This window comes from Gamsiella multidivaricata (assembly GCF_025024155.1).
Source record: "Gamsiella multidivaricata strain RSA 2152 chromosome Unknown BC939scaffold_100, whole genome shotgun sequence".
Classification (NCBI taxonomy): domain Eukaryota; kingdom Fungi; phylum Mortierellomycota; class Mortierellomycetes; order Mortierellales; family Mortierellaceae; genus Gamsiella; species Gamsiella multidivaricata.
Genome location: NW_026251808.1, coordinates 36,353 through 55,981, shown reverse-complemented (window position 1 = coordinate 55,981; position 19,629 = coordinate 36,353). Strand labels below are relative to the sequence as shown.

The 19,629-nt window shown below is 50.5% G+C and overlaps 4 protein-coding genes across 4 annotated transcripts; 2 read left to right on the top strand and 2 right to left on the bottom strand.

The window, feature by feature from the left end:
- Positions 1-121: 121 nt before the first annotated feature.
- On the top strand, positions 122-2,559 carry BC939DRAFT_466719 (aldehyde dehydrogenase 3 family, member B1). The gene is made up of 4 exons (XM_051557678.1): positions 122-335; positions 409-709; positions 1,186-1,595; positions 1,712-2,559. The coding sequence occupies exons 1-4, from the start codon at positions 288-290 to the stop codon at positions 2,471-2,473; spliced, it is 1,521 nt and encodes a 506-aa protein (XP_051407249.1). The 5' UTR covers positions 122-287; the 3' UTR covers positions 2,474-2,559.
- A 732-nt stretch (positions 2,560-3,291) lies between these two features.
- BC939DRAFT_507624 (fungal-specific transcription factor domain-containing protein) lies at positions 3,292-10,742 on the bottom strand (the record flags this gene model as incomplete). Its single annotated transcript, XM_051560902.1, has 4 exons — positions 3,292-5,834; positions 6,204-7,571; positions 7,673-8,378; positions 8,478-10,742. 4 exons carry the CDS (start codon positions 10,740-10,742, stop codon positions 3,292-3,294), a joined length of 6,882 nt encoding a protein of 2,293 aa, XP_051407248.1.
- A 6,175-nt stretch (positions 10,743-16,917) lies between these two features.
- On the bottom strand, positions 16,918-18,509 carry BC939DRAFT_416387 (nucleophile aminohydrolase). Its single transcript, XM_051553007.1, has 5 exons — positions 18,286-18,509; positions 17,935-18,097; positions 17,638-17,804; positions 17,274-17,528; positions 16,918-17,151 (listed from the first exon to the last, which is right to left on the bottom strand). The coding sequence occupies exons 1-5, from the start codon at positions 18,329-18,331 to the stop codon at positions 17,030-17,032; spliced, it is 753 nt and encodes a 250-aa protein (XP_051407247.1). The 5' UTR covers positions 18,332-18,509; the 3' UTR covers positions 16,918-17,029.
- A 310-nt stretch (positions 18,510-18,819) lies between these two features.
- Positions 18,820-19,519, top strand: BC939DRAFT_402942 (DNA-directed RNA polymerase; the record flags this gene model as incomplete). Its single annotated transcript, XM_051552707.1, has 3 exons — positions 18,820-18,872; positions 18,990-19,079; positions 19,222-19,519. 3 exons carry the CDS (start codon positions 18,820-18,822, stop codon positions 19,517-19,519), a joined length of 441 nt encoding a protein of 146 aa, XP_051407246.1.
- Positions 19,520-19,629: the final 110 nt, after the last annotated feature.

The window sequence follows — 19,629 nt, the reverse complement described above, 5'->3', positions numbered from 1 at the left end:
ATTAAAGCGAATGCGCTTCCCGCCCGATCGATCGGCAAAGGTCCGAACAGCGTTCGTTTTAACAGTAATGCTGCCTGGAGAAGTGGAGATATGAACCGACAGATTTTTTAGCCGGATGCGTGTGAACCGCGCAAGCATTTCTGCGGTGAGCCGGGGCTGGTATTTCGGCTTCAATTCTTACTAAGACTAGGGCTGCTCCTTCTTTCTGTCTTTTTCATTCTCGCCATTGCCCTCCATCCCATCTCTGCATTCCTCCTTTTTTGAAAACACACCTCTCGCCTCTAGTCATGACCTCCTCCATCCTCCGCTTCAGCAACGACGCTGAGATCAGTCAGGTATATAGTCCTTGGTACCAACCATCAAGGCCAAAGAATCTTGCCATTAAACCTCTTCCTTGCCTCTTTCTAGGCCATCGAGACCTGCCGCCAGACCTACAAGGCCGGATACACAAGGCCTCTCAAGTTCCGTCGCCATCAGCTCGAGCAGCTCTGGCGCCTCCTCGACGACAACGTCGAACAGATCATCGATGCCATCTACAAGGACCTGCACAAGCACCGTAACGAGACCTGTCTCGGTGAGCTCTTCCCTTCCAAAGAGGAGATCAACGATGCCCTCGAGCATCTCGAGGAGTGGGCTAAGGACGAGTACATTGAGCCCTCGCTCATCAACAAGTATGGCGTCACCTGTCTTGTCCGCAAGGAACCCAAGGGTAAGTCTAAGCAAGCGTACATTCTATCAATGAATAACCCCACATAGGATGGGGGCCAGGGTGCATTTCGGGTTTAGGAGACATATTTAATATCCCGTTGATTGGGCTGTCTGTGTCATCCATCTATCTCAATCCCTATCCGGCTACCTTACCATGCAGCGCGACAGTTGTCACACTGCCCCTTCTCTCTTGAATGGCTGCAGCGTGATGTGGCGAGGATGGGGATACGGAGAAGGGTCGATCGATACAAACGGCCCTGTTGCTGAATACCGAAGCGAACAAAGAGGGAGTAGACCTAGTGTACCACGGACTAGAAAACGGTGGTGTGCATTGTGAGCATTGCCGTGCATTTCGCATAAAGTGTACAAACATCCCATCCAAAATGCCCAGAAATCTCACATGCGGAAACAAGTAGAGTGCAAAATAACTCTAACGCACCACTCTCTTGGGGGTCCAAAATAATGAAATAATAACAGGTGCCGCGCTCATCGTTTCGCCTTGGAACTACCCTGTCTTCTTGACCTTTGGCCCCTTGGCCGGCGCCATGGCTGCCGGCTGCACGGCCGTAGTCAAGCCCTCAGAGCTGGCCCCCCACACCGCCAAACTCCTTACAGAGTTGTTCCCCCGCTATCTTGACAGCCGCGCCTACATCATCGTTAACGGTGCTGCTCATGAGACGACCAAGTTGTTGGAGCACAAGTGGGATCATATCTTCTATACCGGTAACGGTACGGTTGCCAAGATCATCATGAAGGCCGCCTCTCAGCACTTGACACCCTTGACTCTGGAGTTAGGAGGCAAGTCCCCGGCGGTCATTGACGAGAACGCCAACATGCTTGTCGCCGCCAGACGCATTGCCTTCGGCAAGACCTTCAATGCTGGTCAGGTACGGATCATGGTCATCCTGACAACGAATCTTTTACGTGTACATCTATTCATTCTGATGAACGTTATTTATCCAGAGTTTACACTAAATCATTGTAATTTGCTCTCCGTTTGTAGACATGCGTTGCTCCCGACTATCTGTTGTTGACGCAAAAGGGAGAGGAAAAGTTCATTCCAGTGTTCAAGAAGGTCTTGATCGAGATGTTCGGCACCAATCCCCAGAACTCACCGGATTATGCACGCGTGATTAATAACCGCCACTGGCACCGTCTGATGAAGGTCTTGAACGAGAACCAGTCGGGAGAGGTCGTGATTGGCGGACAGTCAGACGAGAAGGATCTTTACATCGCCCCGACGGTCGTTTTGAACGTCGACCGCGAGGACAAGCTCATGGAGGACGAGATTTTTGGACCACTCCTGCCTGTGATTCGTGTCGCAGATGTGGACGATGCGATCGAGTATATCAACTCGAAGGACGATCCCCTGTCGCTCTATATTTTCTCCGATAACAAGAAGTTCTCGAAGAAGGTCATTGATCACACCCGCTCGGGAGCCGTCTCTGTCAACGAGTGCCTGCTCCATGTCACGGAGGGACATCTGCCCTTTGGAGGTATTGGATCTTCGGGCATGGGCAACTACCACGGCAAGAAGTCCTTTGATGCCTTCACCCATGAGCGCTCGGCTATGATCAAGACCACGAATCCGGTCTTTGAGGCTGCGCTCGCCGTCCGCTATGCGCCCTACACCAAGAACAACCTGCGTCTTGCCCGTGTCTTCCTCGAATCTGTGCCCAGGTTCAAGAGGAACTTTGTCTGGAGGCACATCAAGTGGATTGTCATCGCACTCATCTTTGGAATTGGCTACAAGCGACTTGCATAAAATGAACATACATACATATCTTCTCTCTCTCTTTTCTTAAGCAGTACCAATGAATAAAGAAAAGGCGTTCGTGGCCTACGCATACCCATGTACATCTATCATGATTAAGTAGATGCCCAAAGCCCAAGTAAATTGCCCTCCTCCAGATGACTGAACTGACTACTTCAAGCAGTTTCATCCACTCTTGGTCGCACGCATCAAAAACACCAAACAGTGTACAGTCGAAGGACTAGGACAGTGGGGGATCAGTTGAACATAGCCCCGTTGAGCCTAATGAATTTGTGATAGTTTGTCAACCTCAGGTTTGATTATCTGAGGAAACGGTATGCCGAACGAGAACAAGGAATTGATGTGGCTACTTCCACTGCTGCTGAACCGCCCACTGCCCAGCATTCCTTCCCAGTCTTCCCAGTCTCCGAGACCCTGCTTCGCCAGTATGCCATGATGCCATGCCAGATATGCTCCAGATGTAGGGCCCTGCAAGTTCTTGCCTCGGCTTTCGATATCATGAAAGGGCAGGCAACTCTTCTTAATATAGTTAATATTTTTTATTACAAATGCTTTAATCATGGGCAAGTGGTTGACGGTAAGAACTGGTCAGCCTTGGACAAAAGTGATTCATTTTGCAGTGGTAAAGTGCATTGCTTGGGAGGTAAAGGCTGCTTGGAGTGGGACGAAGAACGCTCTAAGGTCCATGCTTGTTCAAGAAATCCGAACTTATCGAGGAGGAGCAAAAGAGGGGGGCTCAAAGATAGAAAAGTCAAAGGATACGAAGACAAGAAGACGAAAAGAAGAAAAGAACGTTACACGTTTCTTGATTAGTTTTCTCTGCTCTCGTTGTTGTCACGTCTTTGGCTGAGTCTGGGTTTGCTACTGCTATCCTTTCTGCTGCGCCTGTTTCGCCTGCTGCTGTTGCTGCTGTTGCTGCTATGGCTATTGCTGCTGCTATGGCTATTGCTGCTGCTGCTGCTGTTGCTGCTGCTGTTGCTGTTGCTGCTTCTGTACTGCTTTGGAGAATGTGTTGTTGCCGGACGACTTTCCTTTGCCGCCTTTACCTTTTCCTTTACAATCGATCGTTCCTTGCTGGAGCCGCCGGTGGTGCTGCCATCTCCACCACCGCCATCAGAACCGCCTCTAATCCCTGACCTGCTTGCGGTTCTCTTGCTCGAAGGTTCGTTCGATCCAGAGACACATCCAGAGCCGCTACCGGTGCTGTCGCTGTCTGCCCCACCGTGTCCACCGGCTCCTCGTACACTATTGCCGCCACCGCCGTTATCGCTTCTACCACTTGACGAACTCGACTGATTGTGATAGTCGGACTTGGACCCGTCGCCACCGCTGCCGCTACCAGCCGTAGATCCCTCCATCGCGCTGACAGAGTCCTCAGCGCTTGAGGATCGGTACTTGCTCTTGTGCTTGCGATGAACACCGTTCTGGTGAGATCCACCGCTTCTACTACTTCCCTCGCCTTCTTGCGCCTGATGATGCGCACGATAGTGTCGACCCTGGGCTGGCTGTTCTGAAGCCGAAGACCCTGTCGCATTCGACGACGAAGTCGACGAGTCCGCAGATCCTGCATGCGAAATCGACTTCTTGCCACGACGACGACGTCCGCTCCCTAAAAATCCTGTCTTGCCACCGGCACTGCCGCCTCCGCTGTTACTCCCGTCGGTCGTACCACCGCCGCCACCGCTATTACCACCTCCACCGGCTCCAGCGCCAGAGGACGATGTAGCCACGTCGGCAGACGACGCTCGCGAGTCGCCATTGTTCTCAGACGACGAACCCGACTCGTTCGAGTTCGATGCATCCTCCGTCGAGTTTGGCGATTCCGAATTCGACGAAATCTCGTTCGACCCAACCGTCGGTGACCGTTCTGACCCCGACATCCCTGAGGACGATAACTGCCCGCCACTCTCAAACTGCGTTGAAGTACTTTGACCCGTCGATTCTGCACCACTACTCGTCTCACGGCTTGGTAAGTGGCCATCACCACTACTGCTACCGCTCTCCTGCTGGCTACTGTTGTTCGACGCATTGCTTGTCGTGTTAACCAAAGTTGAATTCGACGAGGCTGGCGAGAATGTTAGCCCTCCAGCTTCGGCGCAACCGTTATCATCTCGGTACGCCGTTTGAGGCAACGGCGGCAACAACGTCGCAGAAGGATGCCGGACTTGGTGTTGCTCCGTTCGGTTATGTTTCTGAGTTTGCTGTTGTTTCTGTTGCTGCGATTGAGCTTGTCGCGGTGCCGAGCCATGGTGCTTGAACTTGGTAAGACGAGCTTGCTGCCTCTGCTCCTTATGCTGTTGCTGTTGCTGTTGTTGAGACGACTGTTGCTGCTGTCCCCTCTGTTGTGGGATAGAGTACATCTGGTTTGGCAATATCGGCGAATACATCTGCTGCGTTTGATCCTGCTGCTCCTGTTGCTGATGCTGCTGACGCTGACGCTGATGCTGCTGCATAAGCTGCGAGTCAACTATCGCCTGCTGCTGTGGTCCCGCAAACTGCGAATGCTGCTGCCAAGCCATATCAGGGGCATCCAACACTGGTTGTCCCCGAGGGTTCTGAGGCCCCGGTGTTGGGACATACATGCCCATCGCTCCAGTACTGTCCGTTGTGTATATATACGGAAGAGCAGGCGTATATGCAACCGATCGATCTATCGTGTGGTAGGCCGCATAAGGCATGCCTTGTGGCTGACCCAAGTGCGGGACCGGCTGCTGAGGGGCATACGAGAACATATAGGGATAGTAATGGTAGCCGACAGGACTATCGCCTTGTCGAGCCACGGGCGACGGAGGACCATGCATGGGCGGCAGCTGATTGGAGCTGCCAGAATAGTTGAACCCAAGCCAAGTTGCTCCCATGTCCATCGTTTGAGGCACCATCATCATCGAACCGCCCTGAAACCGTCCCTGGTTGTCGCTATTGTTGCTGCTGCTACTGCTGTTGTTGTTGTTATTGCTGTTCCTGCTGCTATTAGTAAGGATATGCTGGAGACTACCACTACTAATGTTCTCATTGATCGAGCTTCGATGCGAGTGCGTGCTACGACCTTGACTACCGTTGGGGTTGCTACTGGTGCTGCTACCCGTGGCAGATGACTGCTGCTGGGGTGTGAACCAGAACCGGTTGGACTCGGTGGGGGATCCGGCGAAATGGGTCCGATTCTGACCTTCCACAGACGGAGGTCCCGTGAGTGGCATAGTAGTCGAATCCATATTACCGTAATCACTTCCAGTGTTGGTAGCGGACATCTCAGAGTAGTATCCAGTAGCCTCAATACTCAACAGTTCGTCCAAATTGGCTACCCCACTAGTGCCCGAGAGATCTGTGGCGCCAGTGACATGGCTGCTGATGACTATAGTTGGAGACAACAAACCATGGAGATATGAAGCGAGATTCCGTATCGGTATTATCAGTATTATCATAAAGACGTTATTCAACATTCGTATCCGTATCATTATCATTATTATTCATATCCCAGTAATCAAGGTTGGGATTGCCATTCGCATCATCAACCGAGGATGGAAAAGTCGACATAGCCGCGCAGCCGTAGAAGCGAAATCGGGATAAGGCACACATACGAGCCGTGCGAGCGAGACGCAGGAATAGTGTGTTTTCGGAAGATATAGTGGGCAAATGAGGACTCAAGAGCAGGTTAGTTACCGAGGATGTGTATCGAGAGTCATTTACAATCAGACCGCGGATAAGAAATATATTGCATTACCAGAGGCGGCTGCAGAATTATTCGCCATAAACTCGTCGCTGCCATCCGCCATCCCCGAAAGCGATGCCAGAGTCAGCCCTGGGCCCACATTCGGCGGTGATGCATCAGCCATGTAGCTGTCTGTCTGTGGGTAATCATGTGCCTGTTGCTGTTGCTGCCTTGCCTGGCGCTGATGTTCCTGCTGTCCTTGGTCATGATCCTGAGACTGTTGTTGTCGATCTTGCTGCTGCGATGTATCATGCTGCTTCTGCCTGGCCTGCTTCTTCTTCGAAAGGACCTCGCTCTGACGCTTGTTACAAGCAACGGCATGATCCGGCAGCTTAGAGTATGGACTCTTTGGGCTCATGATCCCGCTGACCGAAGGTCGACCCCGAAGGGAGTCTTGATGCGACGGACCGGAAGCATCCTCAGAATGCTGCTGTTGCTGACCAAACATTTCCTGTGGGCGCTGTTGACTTTGATGCATATACTGATGATTCTGTTGCTGCTGTTGATACAACTGCGCCTGCTCCAACTGTAGTGCCTGTTGCTGGTGGTGTTGAGTCAACTCAGACTGCTGAATGCGATGTTGTTGCTGTAATAAGTCCAAATCGCGCTGATATTGTTCAAGCTGCTGCTGCTCAGCGGTGACCGTATTGGAGAATGTATTCGGTCCTACAGTGGCGACATATCCAGGAGGTTCGCTCATTGAAGAAGACCTACTACCAGATCGAGTCTGGGCTTGGCGAAGGTCGTCTGGAGAAGCAGGGCCTGGAATATAAGTACCATGAGATTGATTGTGACTTGTGCTGGGTACCATGTCTTCTATGGATGCATTAAGACGCCTTGTTTGCGCCTGTTGCTTGGTCTGCTGCTGATCTCGCTGGTGCCGCCGCAACTGCATTTGATACTGCTGATACTGCTGTGCCTGAAATTGCGGAGCCGAGAGACCCTGCTGTCGCTGCTGCTGAGGAACTAGCTGGGGCGGTAACACTATTCGCTGCGCTGATGAAGGCTGAGGCTGCTGTACCCTCGGTGGAGTACGCGGTTCTGGCGCTGACAAGTTGAGCGCAACCATCGACTTTGATCCAGATGGCGTCTGCATAGACATCTTGATCGAAAAGGGCATAATTGCAAAGGGCTTGTTGATTTCTTCCTTGGCCCAGGCCAAGTCCTGTGGATTAAGGTGGTTCTGAGGCAGGTAGCCGTTGATGATGTTCCGCAGATTGTTCTTTTCGACCGAGAAACGACAACAGTTCTGAAGGATGCGGAGGAGGAGCGTTAGATAATAAAGATCGGTCTTGGCGTGCGACGACGCCTTTGACAGAGTCGCGGGCAACGGATTGGAAGTCGAGGTCACGCCAGACGGTGCCATGGAATCATCGCGACCTTGCAACCGGCCAAGTAAAGGTGAAGCAATGGAGCGTCTATTAGCGACACAACTTTTTTTTTTTTTTACGAGAGGAAAACTTAAGATCAACAGCACTCACCATCGCTCGATTCAGGGCCTTTTGGCTGTTGGGAGACCGATTGCGCTTGCGGAGATGCAATCACGAATCGGTGCACGGTCGCTGCAGCGCACAGCGAAAGGTGGATCGAATTGAAAAGCTGTCGGTAGGACCGCTGCTCCGACACCATATTCTCTGCCATCTCCGAAATGGCGGCCGCTGATTCGCGGCATCGACTCAGAGGAGACTGCAGCGTGAGAGGCAGCACTGGCGCAAGTGCGCTGTTGTGGAGGAATGGTCGGAAGAGCATGATACGCACAGTGTGAAAGAGAAGTGCATAGTATCCCAACGGCCCTGCTGTTGGTTTCGAAGCAGTCGAAGATCCTGTGGAGGCTTCCTGGTGAGGAATAACCGGTGTCGCAGTAGCAGTCGATGGCTTTGTGCGCTGAGAGCTCGTGCGTCCTGACGGCGTGCTGACACTGTCAAGAGAAGCGGGTGTAGTCAGGACATCCTCTTGCTCAGCCAAGACCGAGGGCATGGACTCGATCCATTGAGAGAGCGACTGATCCATGTGCGAAAATACGGACGAGGAGCAAGTGGCGGCATTGGTCGACGTGTAAAGATTCAAGATAATATTTCCAAGAATCTTGGCGAGGTCCGTCATATGGCAGAAAGATTGGACACGATACCGCTCGCTCTCGTTCAGACTGACTGGGTAATCCACAAGACAGTCGACATCGCTGATTACCTTGGGGAACAGAAGATGAGAAAAGTCGGTCAAATGTAGCTCCACAATACGTCTATGCCATTTCCTAGCAATGTAAACATCCAAACATGATCAACTTACCATTGGCTTGCCTAGCGCAGCTGAAGTCCATCGGTCGGCCTGGTAGCACGACCACCAGATTATCTTTCTGATCTGGACCTCTCTCTCGTCAACACTCTTATGATTCTTGGGGTCGACCGGTCGATTCAGTCCCATCTCCTGTGCCATGCGAATGGCCATTCCGACATACATGAAACGAAGACTTGCGCGCCCGGTCTGCACTTGGCACCAGTAAAGGACCAACAGTGCCTGCAAGGTCGACATCGACGGCATATCAAAGCGATCCTGGAGGAGAATGCGTGCATGGGTCAAGAATTGCTCACCAATAGTCGCAAGATTGCCGGGCTCAGCACAAAGCCCCTCGTGGTCCGAGTACTTGGCGCCCGCTGCACAGATGGCGACGAGCAAGAGTGGGTCGGGAGGTGAAGATGGGTCCCTGAGTTGGGCCAAAAACTTTTCTTTGTCGACAAACATCCAGTGACAATGGAAGCACTCGAAATAAACGTGAACCAGATACTGAATGACGCTTTTGTTGGTAATAACAAAGCCAAGGGGGGTAGATTGATCAAGAAAAGAAGTGACTGCAGGGTCCCTTTGGAAGGATGAATGGTGGTGGTCTGGGTCAGCATGATCAGAATTCAGAACCGTGAACGTTGGGATTACGGGCGAGGCCAACGTGAGATTGAGCTGATCCATATCCATCAAGACCGCACCCCCTTCTGGTCTTGCTGTGAATGAGGCTGCTTGTGCTGACGACTGCGTGTACTTGGATACGTTGAGAATGGAGACATTATTGACGAGAATATGATAGAGATCCGGCATGACCGTATCCCGATCCATGACAAAGGCAGCCATGGGCTTGGGGCCCAGAGGAGCTATTGCGTCAGTAGGCTGTATGTCCTTCCTGGGCATCTGCGCAACCGGTCCTTGGGGAGAGAGCTGTCGATTATCCGCAAACAACTCCCTGGCAGGCAGGGACTCCTTGGAGCGACGAGGGGCCGAATGTGGAAATGGACCACTGGCGGCATCCTTGATCGAGGACCGATGCTGCTGGCGCACATCCTTGGTGGTCTCGACGACGTTGCTCTGCTGATGATGGGGCACCGACTGGTCCAGCGTTGAGGATGTAGGGCCCTTAACTATTGTCTTGGCTGGGGCGAAACTCGTAGTCGCAGTGGCGCTTGCTGTAGTCGCCTTTCCGTTTTGTCTGCCCTTGGCCTGATGCGACTGAGGTACCTCGATGTAGGAGCATTCGAATCCAAGTCGGGCGCAGCGGTCGCAGGTCGGTTGGCCGTTGCACTTGATCTTCTTCTTACGACAGGCGAGACAGGCATTGTAGACTTTAATTCTCCAGGGATGGGTCTGCGCATGGACCTGGTTCTGGTTGAGCTTGGGCAGTGGCGGTGCAGGTCTCGAGGGCCCTGCTGAGGCCGATGTGGGCGCAGCTACTGGTACTCGATTGTCCAGAGGTGCGACACCTGTCACGTGCTGATGGTGCTGTGCTGGCGAAGCATAGTAGTTGAGGGGAAGTGCTGGCGCATGCGACGGCTGCTGATATTCAGGCCAGTAAGGGTTGGCGGCGCCGATATTCAGTTGAACCTGAGCATGGGGTTCGTCTGGATTGGCAAGCGCGCCAGGGTTTAAGGTTGATTGAAGAGCATCGCTACCTTGGGTATTTGTATTAGGTTGTCGAGTGCTGCTCCTAGTGGGTTGGTTATGGAGTTGCCGGTTAGTGCTGTTGAGGCCTCTGCTGTCCTTTTTCTGCTGTGTAGGTGCAATCCTTCCACTCTGGCTTCTATTCTTGCTTCCACCCTGGGTCTTCATCTTCTGGTCCGGGCCTTGGCCCTGGCCCTGGCCCTGTCCCTGGGTCACTATCTGCTTCAAGATGTCCTTCTGGGTCAGAAGTCTGAAAGGAGGGTAGCGATGATGCTGGAATTGGTGTTGATGTTGATGTTGAGGAGAATGATGGTTTGGACGAAGATAGTGACGAGGGTCGTGGTGAGGATAGGGCAAGGAGGAGACCGGGGACGAGGCATTGGGCGAAGGAGAAGACTCAGTAGAGTTGGAGGCGACGGAGGGGTGTTCAGGGTAGGTATGGGGAGGGAGTCTAGTTACTAACCTAGTGAGGTTAATGTCTGGCGATACCATGTTAACACCCGCTTGATCGGGATTGCTCGAATGTGCGACGTTGTTAGAGTTGCTGCTGCTGTTGTTTAGAGTGGATGCGTCCTGATGAGGGGTAGAGGGGCCGGACTTTGGTCCAGATCTTCTTGAAGCTGGAGACATTGATGGTCCCGGTGCTTTGGTTGCCTGGAGAAGAATATCTGCCTGATCTCAAAGGCGAAGGAGGAAGGCAGGAAGAAAAAGTAGAAGAGTGCCTAAAAAAAAGGGGGGGGCCCTAGCTTGGTGATTGAAAAGCAATTGAGTGGATGCAAATCCAGAGAGACCGGAAGGGCGGGATGAGAGTAAGTCAGTGAGTAAAGTGGGTTCAGTGGGCGCGTGGGTGAGTAAATGAACAGTGGTATGTATGAAGTGTGAAGACAAAGGGTGAAGACAAAGGATGAAGACAAAGTGTGAAGAAAAGAAGGGGATTACGGGTATTGCATGGAACTATTGATATGTTGATGGGGACACTGTGGATGATGCAAGGGCAGGAGAGCGGTGGAAGAAGAGAGAAGAAGAGAAGCAACGCGAAAAGACGAGAAGTAGCGAAGAAGCGACATACGAACAACAACAACAACAACACAACAAAAAAAATCAATTGAACGAAATAGTAATTCAATAGGAGCCAATACAAAGACAGTTAGTGACAGCACTTTGCAGCAGACCGAGAGATGGGTCTGCGTATGGAAAAAACAATGACGAGGATTGTTCAGACAGAACAGGAAATGGATCGAGTCAAAAACCACGGTGCGTTATGCGTGGGGGTTGTAGTCTAGTGAGTGTGTAAGGCACATCATTGGATCGGTTTGGTCAAGGCCGGCCGTGTCTGTTACCGAATATTGGGCGGGTGAATTTATCTTCTTCTGACTGGCCAGGAAACGGCACCATCTGTCCCAAGGAGGAGCACAGGGGTAGACCAAGGGGTAAAGAACAGAGTAAACCACGCTAGCCTTGCTCGGCTTGTCCGGGGCAATCCCTTTTGCTGGCTGTTGAGTGAGAGAACAGGGGTGGGTGGAGGCGTGAAGGAGGGCTGCGCGAAGTTGCGCGAGAGGAAGGGGAACAGAGAACGAACACGTTGCGTGCCCCTTTGGATGTGTAGGATAAACGGAGTTCAAAAGAAGAGAAGAGCGGGAGATAGACAGGGGAAGTGGAAGGCCTGTCCTGTCCTGTCCTGTCCTGTCCTGTCCTGACTTGACTTGTCTTGGTGGTGGGGTGAAGGAGGTCGATGGAGTAGAGTGGACGATGGAAGGATGGTCTGGGCAGGGTTACCCAAAGTGAGACAGGGGAAAACACACTTTGCACAGCACAGACTTACTCCGGCACTCCCTACATACCCCGCGCACACACACGCACTCTCTCTCTCTCGCAACAGGACAACAGAACACCTTCTGTCGAGTGAACCACACGGATGGTGAGCTGTGTATCGACTGGACGGGGTTTCGTATCGAGCGGGGCACTGCAGCAGATAGGGGGTGGCGAGATGGCGAGGAACAACGACGAGACAGTATCGGCAACGAAGGAAAGAGAGAGAGGGAGAGAGGAAGAGAGAGGGAGGGGTGTGTTCGATGCGTCCAGGCAGCGACACGAAAAAATAAAAAATAAAACAATAAATATTCCAATTAAGATTTCCCACTTTGAGTTCGATTCAGTGGGCCGTTCAATACGCAAATCAACGGCCCGATTGAATTGGTCTCTGTCGATTGAATTGGGCCTTGTCGATTGAATAAGGAACGAGGGTCAGGGATGGGAAAAAACAAAAGAGATGACCAAGGACGGACACATGGACACATGCATTCTGTACGTAAAAATGACATCAAACACCCAAACCCACCATTGCAGCGGGGGGAGCAGCCAAATAGGAGACAGCGCAACGACATCCTGCTGCACACCCAAACAGCCAGGGTAAGCGGGACAATCGCAGTAATGTTTACGTACCCCACCCCTATCCCCCAGCGAGAGGATGGGGATAGCTCATGGAGCAGGCTCCGTCCTCATCAACCGCCGTCTATTCTTCGCCTCGAGAACTACCACACTGCACACAAGTGTTACAGAGACCGAAAAGCGGAGGAAAGATAGAAATGCAAAAGATTGCGACGATCATTTGTGGTCGACAGAAAAGGCTAGCCGCATGCCGGGAATGTCAACAAATAATACGCACCTTCTTTTTTTTACACAATGCACCTTAACCTACCCTATTGTTCGCTTTGATAGCGGCCCAGTCTTTTCAAGATAGAATAGCGACCCAGTCTATTCAAGACAGAATAGGATCCATTGTTAATTGATGGCACACAACAGACCGTAAATCCCATCTCCCCTACACGCACACACACATACGCCATCCTGTCCGAGTGTAGGTTACACCGCGTGAATAGCCCCTACAAGTACCCATGCTTCAGCTGCTCCGTGACCTCATGACAACAGACGTCTATCTTTTTTTTCTTTTTTTTTTTTTTTTAGGCAATAACTCGAATCATTTATTTTTTATCAATGCTCACGCCAGCTTACATAGATACAGATGTACAGATATACAGATAAGAGTAATACCCACGATGGCGGAACTAAAATAATAAATAAATAGAATAAACAAGAACAGGTGTATTGGAATGTATGCGGTATGTAGCTAGCGATTTAGCACGAACACTCATTATGCAGCCTTACACACTCCCGATCCACTCTTCACCCATCCACACCGTCGAGGCGTTTAAATTGAGAGTGAGATCGATTGATCTGACCCACGACAGTGGTATTGGAGGCTGTGCTGTCGGTGTGCTCAGTCCACAGAGGCAACGATGGACCGCCATTGGCCAACGGTTCCATCTTAATCTATACTATCTGCGTAGTCTCTTTTGTCTCTTATCTCCTGTGTGCCTATGTGTCTGTGTGCGTGTGTTGTGTGTGCGTACATGTCCGTGGGGAAGAAAGGGAAACCCGGAGAAAGCAGTATTTGATTCTACTCACCCAGAGTTGGCTAACTTTGTGAGATAAATTGGGAAATTTTTCGGTGGGCCATGAAAGAGAAAGGAGGTGCAGTGAGCGCATGTGCAATTAGAGAAACTATAATAGGTAAAATATCCATTCATACACATGGGGATCGAGAACATGTGTGACGGGCAGCGAGGCATACCGGAGGTGTGTGTGGTGCGAGGGAGTACTCCCTTGGTCCGCACAATAAGTCTGAGCGGGCCGTGGCGTGGAGTGAGAGAGTAAGGAGAAAAGGTAGGGGGAAAGCAAAGGAGGGAAGCTGGTGTGGTGCAGCTGAACGATATTTATATGCCTTGGCGATGATGTTCTACAGCGATAGACCCGATTGTGTTGTAGCGCTCCTTACTAAGCTATTCTCAAATGCAAGCGATGTCATGGCATCCGCATGTCTCGACCTAGATTTTTTTTTTTTTTTTTTGTTGTTGACTCGTTAGCCCTCTGGGAGAAAACACTTTTTCGACCTGGGAGGAAGGAAGCGAGGGGAATCGTAGCAGTTGAGGAAGTGCATGGAGTCGAAACTTGGTCAGCCGCCCTTGCGCGAAAAAAAAAAAAAAAAAAATGCTTGTCTTCAATGGCCTCCAGTATCATGAACCCCACCTGTTCTGTTTTTGGATCCAGCCCTTTTTTGCCTTTTGTGGCCGATTTCACGTATAGAGATGTACAGTTTCTCCAAGGGAAAGGGACAAATGAGGATGCAGGGATTGCATAGGTATCTGACTCTGAATGGATCCTCTCATTCTTTGGTCAAACGGAAGGAAGGGAGAGGAGGGGTGACGCTGATGAAGGATGTAGTCGCGGAGGCGGAAGGACAAGGAGGCGTGTCCAGTTCAACTAAGCTTAGTCCAGTTCAGAGGGATGTAGTGCTCCACAACCACGCCAAACAAGACTGGTCCCTGCCGATCATCTCGCCCTCCCACCATTTCATGTACTATCTGGAGACATTCCTGGACAGAAATGCTGGGTACAGCATGAGAGCGGCTCTTTGTCTTCCATGCACCGGATACTTCTAACAATGCTCTCTCGATGCTTCTAGCAGCAACCTTTCTGTAGGGAGCACTGCCAGGCCTGATGTCACAGTGGGTACTATGATACAACAAGGCCTTATTTGGAGATGACGTCAACCAGCCAGGATGAACCATGCCTACCACCCTGGAGCGTCTTGACACGCATCTATACGGAGACATGAAACCCAGTTCGTGCTACAGCATGGGGAACATGGGGCCGGGCAGGATTTTTTTAACTTGACAGATCCAGGCAGCATCTCAGTTGCGGCTGCACCTTGGCAGAAGCAGCCCCCGTATTTTTCGTTTGTCTGCCCCGACGCATCCTGTGCACCACACAAGGGGCATGCTTTTCAGGAACATAAAAACAAATAAAAACAAAATAACATAGTCTTGTGTCCGAGTTTCTGGGCCTACCGGAGTTTGCGGGCACACTTTTTATCAGAGGACTGTGCTGGTTGATTTTTTTGGTTAGACCTTGTCAATTATGAATATTTTGTTAAGCAAAACTCCTGTAGTTACAAACCTCTGCTTTTTATCACTGCAGATAGACTAGATGGACGGGTCGTGCTGCTATTCACATTCCCGATGGCTGGTTTCAGCCCTCCCTAGGCTCTCCACCTTAAGCGAGAATGCGCCAACCCAATCCTCCAGTTCTGACAGCACAACTGTATTCGAGAGCGGCATTTTCTGCCTTTCGACCAGACAGGTGGAATCAATTCATGAATAACTAGCGCCGTTCTCTCATGGACCATTCATGTTCGTGTACGGCACTTCGGGTTTCTCAATTTACACACTGGGCTCGTCTTGTGCAATACTTTTTTTTTTTTTGTTTTTTAGTAAGCAGAGAACATTTGACGGCTCCACTGGGATTAAAGGTGAGGACGGACCCTTTCTTTCAAGTCGCAGCCCCGCGCAAGATCGGAAACGAATCGAACAAATCAGAGAGCACGGCGCGTATAAGGAGTGCACATCCATTCACAGGGAACAGAGATCGAACAAAGCTGAAGACAACCGCCCACTTTATTGTTGATGTTGTTGATGTTGTTGATGTTGTTGATGTTGTTGATGTTGTTGATGTTATTGATGTTGTTGATGTTGTTGATGTTGTTGATGATGTCGTTGCTGTTGATGTTGTCAGTGGGACGGACAGACTGGTGCCTGTTGACGGGTATGTGGGATTGTGCATATGTTCTCATAGATACATTTTCCTGCTTTCCTGGTTTCTCTCCCCTCCGTTGTTTTCTTTGGCGATAACCTTAAAAGCGCGAATGAGCGCCTAAGCAAAGTAAATAGATCCAGCCTATGTAGCTGCAGCTGCAACTGTAACCTTGCAAGCCAGGGGCGGAAGACAAAGCGACGATTACCATCTTGCCTCTGCGTCTTGGCCTCCGAACGCACATCTGTTGTCCAAAAGACACTCTCTCAGGCACCACATTCCGTCTCTCCCGCTTTCTTTCTCGCCAGCAACACCACCAGCGTCCTCGGGTCCAGGCCTGCACCAGACCCAAGCTGAGGAATGGATAAGAGAAGGGCAAAAATCGTTTCTATCGGCGTCCGCACCACTGTGCACCTCGGTAACAGTTGCCGACTGGCCTTCGTGTTCCACGTCGTCCGCTGCATTCGTAGCCTAGTAGGAGCCGTAAACATCCCAAACGACCCTTCTCTATGCCTTGTGGTATGCAGCGGAGCAAAGAACACTCATGTGAACGTCCAAAGGGCAAAGAGAAACGCTGTCTCCGCCCTAACTTCGTCTCAACCCTTCACCATCGCTGCCTTCTGTATCTCTCCGTTGCTTTAATAATTTACAATCCCTTATTCAGCGTGCCTGAAATGAGAATGTTTCAATGACGCTGGTGCGCTATGTGCGCTTCGTCAGAGAGCACAGTCGCCCCTATCGTTTGATCCTTTACTCTTTTTCTTGCCATCCCGATGTTGGTAGTCTGTAGGAAACTTTTCCCCCTCCTCTCCCTGCTTACCATTGTAATGGACCTGATACTACGGGTGCGCGCGCAAGCACCTAGGTCGCTCCATTGCTGTCTTTCTGCTGTATCGAACTCAGCCGCAAACAACTCCTTTCTTTTAATGCGCAAACGTTTCATTCTTGCACACGTATTGACTGGCCACACGCATTTTTTTCTATTCACATCGATCGATGGCGACAAGGGCATTTCTCTGCTGCTGCTGCTGCTGCTGCTGCTTCTTCCGCTGTATTAAATAGAACGCGCATTTCAAAGATCGACGCGATCAGCGTGCATCATACACCTTGGTCTCCCACAGTACTCCCATCAATTACAGTGTATATGCTTGTGTGTGTGCTGTTGTAGTCGTTCATCGCCGAGATTTATTTGTAATTCTTGAAAGAAAACAATAGTTTCTATATACGGAAAACGACGCTTTTTTTACTCCTTCCCGCTTGTTTTCTTTCTACTTAGCCTCCTCAGTCTTGGTCAACAAGTTGTTCTCCTTCAACAGGGCCTCGATTTCTGCCTGATTGAAGATCCTGCGCACCACTCTTCCATCCACCAGTTCCAACGTCGCAAACTCAACTATCGCAGGTTTAAAGATTTTCCAGAGGCATGCATTAATATCAGCATCGGCACAATCTGATAATCTGATAAAAAATACAGGTAAAATGGCAGAGCACACATTGAAATTGGCTTTTTCTTACTTTTGTCAGACCCCAATGACGTGGTATCCATAGTCTTGCTGAGCACCTTGATCGCGAGATTCTTTGCTTCCTGTAGGGTGACGCCCTCCTCCTTGTATTCCTGCCGCAAAATGCCCTGGGCGCTCGCTGTGTTGGCCCCGATACAGGTGGCTTTCCATCCAGAGTAGTTGCCCGACGGATCAGAGTGATACAACTGGAAACCATGGTGCTCATCCCATCCTCCGTAAATGAATGACACTCCAAAAGGTCGAAGGCCTACAAGAAACAATCGCAGCCTTGTTAGCTGTTGCTTTGAAGCAATTCAAGGGCATTCGAAAGAGTAAAATGTGGTTTTGCATTATCCATCATGTCGGTTCTGATATACCTCCATATTGAGTGTATCCTTGCTTGAGGTCACAGAGCTTTTGCACAAGCTGCTCGCAGGGCATGTCTTCGTTGTATGTGTAGAGGTACTGTTGTGCCGCCGTCTGCACATAGTTGATCAGGATGTTGGCATCCGACGTGAAGCCGGCAACTCCACAAATCATGTTGCTACAGGAAAAGAGCGAGCACATAACATAGATTATTAAAAAAGGCTTTGTCAACACCTCGACGATATTGCACACGAATGCACTGATTTCACATCCACAGTAGCATGATATTTGAACGTAGTAAAACGTACTCGTTGATGATATAGATCTTCTCGCCTCCCTTGGTCTCGTCCAACAGCTTGGAGGCCACCTTCTTTTCTGCGGCGATCACAAGTCCATCCTTGGCCAAGATTCCGAGCGCTGTGCTGGCGTGGGAAATGGCCTCCATGGCATATTCTACCTGGTACAAGCGACCTAATGGCAAAAAAAGCGACGCGTTAGGTATTGGTATCAGTATTCAATTGATCTCTCAGTTCGGGCCCGATAACGCCGCTTGTGTCCTTCTGTATATATCCTCTTGTCAGTTATCCTCGGTCATTCCCCTGTTCACTGATCGAGTGTCGAGTTGGACGGGTGGTTTGTCAGAAGAAGAGACTCGTTACCTTCTGGTGAGAAGATGGTTGTGCGGGCATCGTATCTGCGGGACATGCTGGACTATGGGGTCTCGGTTAGGGATGAACTGGGTAGTCGGTGATGTGCTTCTTCTTGTTGAATGTAATGGTGTCCGTAGGATGATTGCTGCTGGCGATGGTGAACAGACTTGACTGATTGGCAGGCGATGTCAAAAAAAAAAAAAGAAAAAGAAGCGAATGAGAACGAGTGCGTGTTGCTGCAGACGCGTCCTCACAGAGGGGGTGCGTGTGCGTGTCTGTCCCGTCGCCTGCTGCAAGTGCACAGAGCAGGCCGGACGAATGGGCGTTTCGATGACGTATTAGTAAGCCGCAAGACAGCTCCTCCATCGTACGTATAAAAAATGGCCACCAAAAAAAAAAAGGATCCGCGCATCACTTTTGGCATCATTCCAGGACAGGACAAGCACCAGCACCAGCACCGGCAACTCTCGACAGGACACAGCAGATACATAAACATATACACATACACACACACATACACATACACATACACATACAGAGATCATGAACGCCCCCGATCGCTTCGAGCTCTTTGTCTTGCCCGATGGTGTCAAGAAGTAAAGCGTCTTGTGGATTCCGTGCATCGCCATATCCCAAGAAGCTTCGTGAGGATCAGCTCTGTGTCTTAACAAAATGGACCTGTGTTCTGCGCACTACCTTACCCTGTCCCTTAGGCTCACCATCACACCCGACACAAAGATCCCGAACGCAGCCACGTTCAAAGTCGAAAAAGAGGACCATACACTCGCTAATATGCTCAGAATGTAGGTTGCATAGCACAGCTTTAAAGGAGCTTCAACAGATTCAATCCTGGAGGATGCAGGATACAATTAACACAGCACTATATCCACTATATCATACGGCAGGCAATTGATGATTCTTTTTTTTTTTTTTTTTTTCTCTTAGGCAATTGCTCGAGGATCCAAAGGTGCTGTTTGCAGGATACAAAATGCCACATCCTTTAGATCACTACTTTATCCTGAAGGTCCAAACCACTCCCGACACAACCCCAGCACATGTCCTTGGAAACGCCCTCACAGAACTCATCCAGAACGTCGGAAGCATGAAGAATAAATTTGAGGTAAGGGACTGGACTAGATTTCCCTTGAAATCGAATGGATCGACATCGATGAGACGTTTTTCTGCAACGTTTCGGACAACTGTTCACAACCTGCTCATTTTTTTCCCCACTAGATGGAGCTGATCCGAGCAAAGTCCGAAGCACAAAAGGTAGACAATGGTGAAGGAGAAGACCTTTCATCCCATCAAGTTGACATGGACTTTTAAATCGTCAACCATAACGGCAAGCACCCT

Coding starts and splice junctions, on each gene's coding strand:
- BC939DRAFT_466719 (XM_051557678.1), top strand. CDS start 288: ATGACCTCCTCCATCCTCCGCTTCAGCAACGACGCTGAGATCAGTCAG. Junction 336..408: donor ACGACGCTGAGATCAGTCAG/GTATATAGTCCT, acceptor GCCTCTTTCTAG/GCCATCGAGACCTGCCGCCA. Junction 710..1,185: donor TGTCCGCAAGGAACCCAAGG/GTAAGTCTAAGC, acceptor AAATAATAACAG/GTGCCGCGCTCATCGTTTCG.
- BC939DRAFT_416387 (XM_051553007.1), bottom strand. CDS start 18,331: ATGTCCCGCAGATACGATGCCCGCACAACCATCTTCTCACCAGAAG. Junction 17,805..17,934: donor AAGATCTATATCATCAACGA/GTACGTTTTACT, acceptor CTTTTCCTGTAG/CAACATGATTTGTGGAGTTG. Junction 17,152..17,273: donor GTCATTGGGGTCTGACAAAA/GTAAGAAAAAGC, acceptor AACCTGCGATAG/TTGAGTTTGCGACGTTGGAA.